At 38.4% G+C, this 8186-nt stretch overlaps 1 protein-coding gene across 2 annotated transcripts; it reads right to left on the bottom strand.

Annotated features, from left to right (window-relative positions):
- Positions 1-294: 294 nt before the first annotated feature.
- On the bottom strand, positions 295-5304 carry LOC146631747 (solute carrier family 2, facilitated glucose transporter member 9-like). 2 transcript variants are annotated; one of them, XM_085353890.1, is made up of 12 exons: positions 5245-5304; positions 4449-4544; positions 4200-4360; positions 4000-4124; positions 3788-3917; positions 3518-3666; positions 3130-3317; positions 2723-2833; positions 2483-2584; positions 983-1058; positions 713-840; positions 295-613 (listed from the first exon to the last, which is right to left on the bottom strand). In XM_085353890.1, exons 1-12 carry the CDS (start codon positions 5266-5268, stop codon positions 428-430), a joined length of 1476 nt encoding a protein of 491 aa, XP_085210016.1. In that variant the 5' UTR covers positions 5269-5304; the 3' UTR covers positions 295-427. The 2 variants fall into 2 exon arrangements, with proteins under 2 accessions (XP_085210016.1, XP_085210017.1); XM_085353891.1 differs by having other exon boundaries at positions 3184-3317.
- Positions 5305-8186: the final 2882 nt, after the last annotated feature.

The following is an 8186-nucleotide window of genomic DNA, read 5'->3' as shown; positions in this document are numbered from 1 at the left end:
ACTTTATGCATGTTCTCATTACTAGGATATGTATTTATGTTGGTGTTTGGGCATATAGAAAATTGCATAATGATATTATGCCATTACCTGATGATTACTTAATACTGCATCTTAGAATTGTAATGGAAGCCCATTATGCAGGTTAGTTGTTGTTAGTTGTAAAGAAACGTGGGCCAAGAAAAAACTTCGTACAGGATCTGATTGCACAACAGTCACCATTTATGGACAAACAGAAAATAGCAGAAGCAACTAAAAAGCAAAAACTGAAGTTGGAAAGATTCCAAATTTTGGGAATTGTAACATTGTTTAATGTCATTGTGAGTCATTTATTTGCAAAGCACGTTTTTTCCACAGTCATTCAATCTTGTCCTGAAAGAAAAATTGTTTTTTTCCTCATGTTTTTTGCTGTAGCTATACGTGGTCCTCATCACAACCTGGTCTCTGTTCTCGTTTCTTCTGCAAAGGATTTCCCACAGACAGTGATGGCTTTAAACTCCTCTGAGATCTCCAGCAGGGTCTTGCCTTTAGTCTCAGGCAAAAGGAAGAAGGTATAAAGACTACCCAGCATGCAGGCAGAGGCAAACAGCACAAATAAGTACGAGCTGAGAGCATCCTGGGAAAGAAACGACATTCACAATTTCAGCACAACATATAGATCCCTGTGGGTGTTATAGTGTAATGCGCTGCTTATTTTCAGTTTGGTCGTACGTACAATGAGGAATGGAAAGACCAGGCCCATCACTGCAAACATAAACCACCGCTGCAGCCCTGTGAGGACGAGTGATGCCATTCGATTAGACTGAATGAAGAGCTCACTGTTGAGCGTTGGTGTGGCTCCTCCTGTGAGAATCAGAGAAAGAACAGGGAATTGACCTTGTTATCTTTGCATATAGACACGTTTTCCATAACTGCTACAGGTGTGATGTACTGGATACTAAAAACGTTACGCTACATACAGTATGTATAAGTGCTTTATGCTTACCAGGTCCTCCACAAAAGAACATGATGAAGACAACCATCAAACTCACAGTAATGTATGGAACCCAGTAGCTGGAATCCTGTGTGAAAGACCGTTTTAAATGCATATATTTGATTTTGCATCAGATTAATTTCTATATTTCTGCCTTTTATCATCACAGCAGTGATAGCTTATACACATTTTCCCCTTTATGAAACAGGTCATCTTCAGTCATATTGGCAATATTGTTACTAGTGTACTTTCCAGTGAAGGCTACACAGACAGTTGTTGTCCCAACCGTCACAGACATGTACACCTCCAGATGCAGGAAGAGGCCTACCTGTATCATGAAGGACCCCACTCACCAAGCACACACACTCTTTGTCCTGCTCCCCTCAGGCAGGAGGCTGAGGAGCATTAAATGCAAAACTACTAGACAGAAACAGCTTCATTCCAGAAGCTGTGAGACTTCTCAATGCATAAATGGACAAGAACTGTTATACTACTGATACTTTACTGACACCATCACTTTATTAATGCTGGTCATCATGCCCTCTTGCTGCTAAAATGTTTATACCTATATTTCTATATTTATACTCCATACTGGTACTCAGGTTGTTGCACTCTACTTATATTGTATTATTTCATTACTTGCTATTTGTTAGTTTCTTCGTTATTCTGTTTCTTTTCCCTTCTATGGATAACCGGGACCGTGTGTACGTAATTTCATTCCACCTCATGTAAACGTGTTGCAAATGAAAAGAAAACTTCCTTGATCCTTGATCTTGACGAGTAGAAACGGTGTCATCTGTGATTTTCCAGTCTTTAGGTTTTGTTTATGTGCCTCTCCTGTGTTCCGTGCTATGCCCACTCTGTGCCTTCCTGTGCCAACGTTTCAGGTCTCTGTGTTCATGTATTTCCTGTTTTACTTTGAAAGTCCGTGTTTTATGTCAGTGTATTCTGTTTTGCTTCCTCCCTGTCTCATCACTTCTAATTAGGTTCAGCTGTATCTCCCTCCTATTCAATTTAATTCAATTCAATTTTTTTTATATTGCACCAAATTACAACAACAGTCAACTCAAGGAACATCCTGTTTGCATTTCCATCGTTACCTTGTGTGTATTTATTGTGTGTGCTTCCCTTTGTCCCTTGTTGGTCCGTCTGCTTGTTTTCTTCCATGTTGCTTCTGTATTTCTTCCGTCAGCTTTACCCGCGTTTCCTGGTCTCTCTTTTCTGGCCTGTGGTTTCCACCCTCAGGTTATATGTTTATGCATAGTTTTTCCCAGTTTAGGTTTTGCTTAGTTTTCTCTGTTCCACCTGTTTGTAGTTTTTGTTCAGCTGTCCATAAAGGCTCGTTTTTTGTTATCATCCACCCTCGTCTCCGTTTGCCTGCACTTGGGTCCTCAGTCTCTTCACACACCTGACATTTGTTGTCTTTAACAAATCAACTGTTTTTGTTTTGCTTTCTTTACATTGCTTTTACTTTTATTAATATTATGTTGCCCACCACTGGTAATGGTTTACCTTCAGGTTGAGTGTGACAGTGACAAAAATCCAGCAAGCAGACATGACACCGTAACCGCCGAACAGCAATGGTCTTCTCCCTGTGAGGTCAATGAGAAGACCCTGAAATTGAGGAAGGGAGAAAATAATGACAGACTTGTCATAAGAAGATTGTCTCTAATAGTAGAAATGAAAGGATGTATACACTTAAAATGCTCATTTACACAGATGAGCTCAGGCACAGACTGAGTGTTTGCTTACACAGGTGAGCAAGGTGAGAATTTCAGCCACTCCAAGACCGAGAGTGATATAGCGGATCTTCTTCTTTGGTATACCTGCCTCCAGGAAGATGTCATAAGTAAAGGTACTAATCTGGGAAGAAAAGAGGCACTATTAGGCTATAAACAGTCAGCATGAAATCTGATTTATATTTTAGTCTATTCTGTTGATAGAAACTTGATATGGAAGGAACAATGAAGTCTCATATATACAGATATCAATAGATATATTGATCTGTAGTTATACAGATATGTCATGTATGCATGTGCGTGAACCTCCAAAAGTCACAAAATTGTTGTAATGTATCATTTTGCAATTTAGCAATCCTATATCATATATCATATTGTATCATATGGTATTATACTAATACTATATGGTATTGTTCATACTGTAGACATGCCCGACAGCTGGTTGCAACAGTAGATGGTGGAGATGGTGATGACCTGCCATCGGACAGTCCTGTCTCTCAGCAGCTGCAGAAGGCTCACTGGTGGGGCTGCTTCAATGGCTGCCTGCTCAGTCAACATCTCATCCATTTCTTGTTGGTAGTCACCTTGGCCCCACAGACTCTGGAGAGCTGAAACCAGAAAATCCCAAATCACGGAGGGGATAAGAACTGAAAAATGTGCAACTTTGCTCAAATACAAAACACGCAGGGACTGATTGACTTGTAATTTCACAAGACTATCATTTATCTTTAACTAGTATGTGTTTGTAGAACATTTTCATAAACATCTGGGGTCGTGTTTGATACATAAACTGCGCAAAGCTACTAACCTTTTTTGCATGCCTTATCATCACCTTTCTCTATGAGTAAATATCTTGGCGTCTCAGGAAAAAAAGGCAACATCACAATCTGAACAAAGGAGAAAAGTGCAGCGACACTAAGGAGAATGTCCCACGTGTCCTCGCGGCCAAGGATCTCGCTGAAAAATCAAAATGAAATGTTGTGTTTAATTTGTAATCTATTGTCATAATATGCTGCAGTAGCTTTTGACAATGGGTTAAAGCCCATTTTTCTTTTTCATATCAACTTCAGGTGCTTACCTCAACCCAAACGTCTGCCCAGACACTTTCCCGAGTGACAAAAAAGTGGCTAAGGTCAGAGTCACTATCCCTCTTATCTTTCTGGGTGAAATCTCCCCAAGATATATTAAGTGAGTGTTCATTCCCAAGCCTGCAGGTCACATAAAGCAAGCATGGTGAGTATAGGTGGTGAAAACATATTAATAAGGAGTCTGTAGAATATGGCAACTTACCTGCTGAGTAACCAAACAGAAATCTTGCCACAATGATCATTTCGAAAGAGTTGACATTTTTACTTGTCAGCATGAATCCTGCTGCAAGAACAGCAATGAAGCTGTTGCAGATCATTGCCTTTTTTCTGAAGAAGGAAAGCTCATGACTTCAGGTCTCCGTAGGCTATACAGCTTGGTACAACATCTGTCTTCATACTCACCTTCCCAGCAAGTCGGAGATAAATTTGACACTGATGGCACCGAAGAGTCCCCCGACAGCAAACATGGAAACAATAAGAGACCAGATCATTGTGACCGTCTGCGGATGTGGAGGCTCTCCGTATCTGTCATACCAGCTGCTGTTGATGAAGCGCTGGATGTACTGTGGAGATAGATCTAAACTGTTATTAAATGTGATCCAGATAATCGAGACAGAATGGAGAAGAAATGATAAAGGCGACGTGTCTCACCGGCGAAGGAGAACTCAGTCCAGTGATATGGAAGCCGACCTGAAAGCTTCCTCCTAATCCCAAAACAAGGATGAGGAATAGAGCGTTGCCATGGGTCTGAAGTAAAGGAGAGAAATCCGATGAATCACTTTTATAAATGTGTTTACTATCACCTGTAAAGATGCTGCCTATATTTTTAAAGTCACAGTCAAACTTTTGGAGAATGGGTATTAACAAAGATTTCAAACATGTTTAAATGAGTGAGAAAATCTAGATTTTAAAATTGGATTTACTGATTTTTTTTTTAAACACAAGTTGTGAATAAAACAAAGATTAGATTAGACTTAAGTTTACCCTGTCTGATTCATAAACTGTAACTGTTTCATTTCTAGCTGTGTCTGAAAGTTCACAGAAAAACAATAATAATCACCTTTTTTGAATCTTTTCATGATCACACTTCAGTCATAGATTGTAATCATGTAAATTTGAGCTCAGTGTCATGTTAGCTGTACCAGCGAAATGGTTTAATAATTGAGAGAGTAGTGTGACTCAGCTGAAATTGTGGTTTAGATAACTCCCCTGAGTTCAGGAAATAAAAAAAATTGTAAAAAATAAATAAATACAATTTAAAAAGAAAATTATCCGCATTACGCATAAAATTAGACATGTGCAATGTGACAGATTTGTCACGAAACATTTTAACAGAAACGTAAATTTTTTTATACATTTATATATAAATATTATATTTAAAATCCACATGTACATATTTACAATACATGTATTAACTTTTATGGCGCAAATATAGGAAAAATCTTACCAGCTGCTGAAACAAAGTTTCCATTCTCTTGATACACGGACCTTAACAGCACATATGTCCTAACAGTGGGGACACAGTTCAGTGTTTCACCCTGCTTATTATTAACTTTTCAGAAATAAAGTAACTTGGTGTCATCACACCACCCTGACAATCACTGGATCATTTCTAACTTGCAGCTATTTCAGACTGAAAACAATATAAACTGAATGAGTTCACAGTCACACGCAAGCTAATGTATAGATTTAACCATAATGTCAAATAAGGACATTATCAGTACATTTTGTGCACAACACTGGTGCTGCATATGTTTTTATAAGTGATTCGTCCTTGTGGTAGGACTCGACTTAAGCGGTCAAAGAAGTGCAGGAGACTGATGCTGCCCAGTGTAGCAAGTGATTTATTCACCATTTTGTGGCCCAAACAATATTTACAAAAAAACAAATAAGAAACTCAACTCTATAATTAACTCAGTTCAAATAAACATAACTGAACTTAAATCAACAGAAATTAAGGTCAAACTGCACACAGCTACACTGACCTGAACCTTTCTCCTCTGAAACACTTCAGAGTTCTTCTGCTTAAATAGTCCACTTAACCAAACAATTTCTCCTCTGGACTATTCCATTCAGTAGGTAGGTAAGATGAACATGATTATATTCAAACCTCTACTACTCCTCTTTACTGGCAACATAAACTCTGGTGTAATCAATACATATTACAACAATAAATCTATCTCTTCATAAACCCTCTAAAATCAACTTTATTAAATTATAAGAGTTCTTCCCCTTCTGCACTTGGTCTCTTCCTGTGACCTCAAATGAACCCAGAAGGTATAAAGCAGGAAGTAAAACTACATTTCCTCCTTTTGTTTCTGCAAGACAGGTAGGTAAGGTAAGTTCTAAACAATACAAATTAACAGTTGAAATAAAGAACATGTTAACTTAACAAACTTGTATGAATTGATTTAAACCAAGATGTTATATTATATAATCTGTAAAAGTGCAAAACATAAACAAACCCGGGATAGTAGATGTTTGCCTATCCGGTTGTTCAGTCTGACATCACTAGCCGTGTCTGGGTCTAAACTCCGCTGCAGGTCCATATATCAAACGATCACTGTGGCATTACTGAGAGTTGAAAAACTGTCTAAAGTCTTTCATCTTTAATAAAATGATCAGCGTTCTGCTCTACCAGGTGTAACAATTGAGTTTAACATCCAGGCATCCATGAAAACGGAATTTATGACATTTAACGGAGTTAGAAGTTAGCAGGGAGTTAGCTCGCTAGCTTCTATCTAAATACAATATAGCATGTCCTGACTGCGGGGTTTTGGAAACAAATTAAAACGTACTGAAGGAAACGGTTTCCAAGGCCTAATCCGTGGATCGACTTCCTTCGAGGCGTGGACGTCTATCAGCAGAGAATGTACCTTCACCTATCAGCAGAGAATGTCCCTTAGTCTGTAACACAGCCAAATATATTCTCAAGTAATATTCAAGCATGCCATTCAGCGTGTTAGTACGAGCTCGGGAGCAGCTTGGGAGAACAAGAAAACAGACTGCTTCAGGTTGTCTTCCCAAATTGACTCAACTTTATTCACAAGTACAACAGTTTATATAGAGGGTAAAATTCATGAGACAGCAGATTATCAGTTTAAACCAGTACAGACCAAGATAAGGGAGCGTCTTCCTGCCCTTGGGTGAAGAAGCATCCTTTGTGTAGTTTATTAGTTCAGCTACAATTGTGATTATCTCAGCGACATATTTTCAAGGCACAAAACAAAGAGTTCTTTCATTAGTGAAATCTGAAACAAACCATTTGGCCTTCAACAGGCGTCTAAAAGATTAAGAAACTAATGTAGCTGAGGGAGTGATCTCTGTGGTATTTCAACCTTGTACCAGCCTGTGATTCTCACACATCAATTCTTGGGTCAAAGAGAAAAATAACTAAAACAAAGGGGCCTTATTGAATGACAGAGTTTTCCTGCATAATGTCACTATAAAACAATATCCAGTAAATGCTACCATGGTACTAAAATACCTAACACGTACAGCTCTGTTATCACTTCCAGCATAAATGAAGACAGAAAACTAAACAGCAGTGACGTTTGTAGGGTTACTGAAGTTGGGCTAGCTGGTATATAATGATGTGCTACGTGACTGCTAGCGACACAGCTATGTTAGCATAATATAAACAAGCTAACTTTTTTTCCCACTCGATAAAAGTTAACGTGAGTGTTGTTGGTGGTCAGAAACAAATGTAATCGCATGGCAGGATGCTGTAAAAGGACCAAACTTCAGCCAGGAGAACAACTGAGATAATCCATCCACAATACGAGGTTAGTCATTCATATACTGCTGCATGGGCTGGGCTGTAGTTAGATCCTAAGGTTTTAAAAACTGAGCTTAAATAAATGATTAGCAGTAATAAAAGCCGAGGGAGGTCAACAGTGATCACTGACTGTTTTAGGAGCTTTTTGAGATCAAATAGAAGAAAATACATAACATTAAACATGTTAACAACACAAAAGCCATATTAAACGCAGACTACTTTAGACCCGGAAGTAGGATTCGTCGCGTCATCACTGAACAACCGGATTGCAGATTACATGTGAAATATGGTTAACTCAAAGCAAGAATGTTAACTAAGAATGTAGACAAATGGTCTTCTCACCCACTTTGTCACAGTCCTATTGCCAGTAGCTTGATTTGTTTTTCTCTCTGTTCCTGTTTCTTCTTATTCTTCTTATTTAAATCACGTGGAAAGATAAACTCTATTATTATCAGACCAGCAGAGTTTAGACGTAGACTAAGAACTGTGGCTGTCTATGAACATTTGAAAAAGGAATACACTCAATAAATTAAAGCAAACACTGCTAGCTATGATTTGCACTGGAAAAACTGTTGAATCTTCATCCTATAGAAGAAGAAACTACTTTTTTT

Source organism: Diplotaxodon limnothrissa, linkage group LG5 (assembly GCF_057381915.1).
Source record: "Diplotaxodon limnothrissa isolate DT_005_m linkage group LG5, D_limnothrissa_male_GT1.1, whole genome shotgun sequence".
NCBI lineage: Eukaryota > Metazoa > Chordata > Actinopteri > Cichliformes > Cichlidae > Diplotaxodon > Diplotaxodon limnothrissa.
The sequence above is the reverse complement of the archived record's forward strand: the minus strand, read 5'-3'. Positions and strand labels throughout refer to the sequence as shown.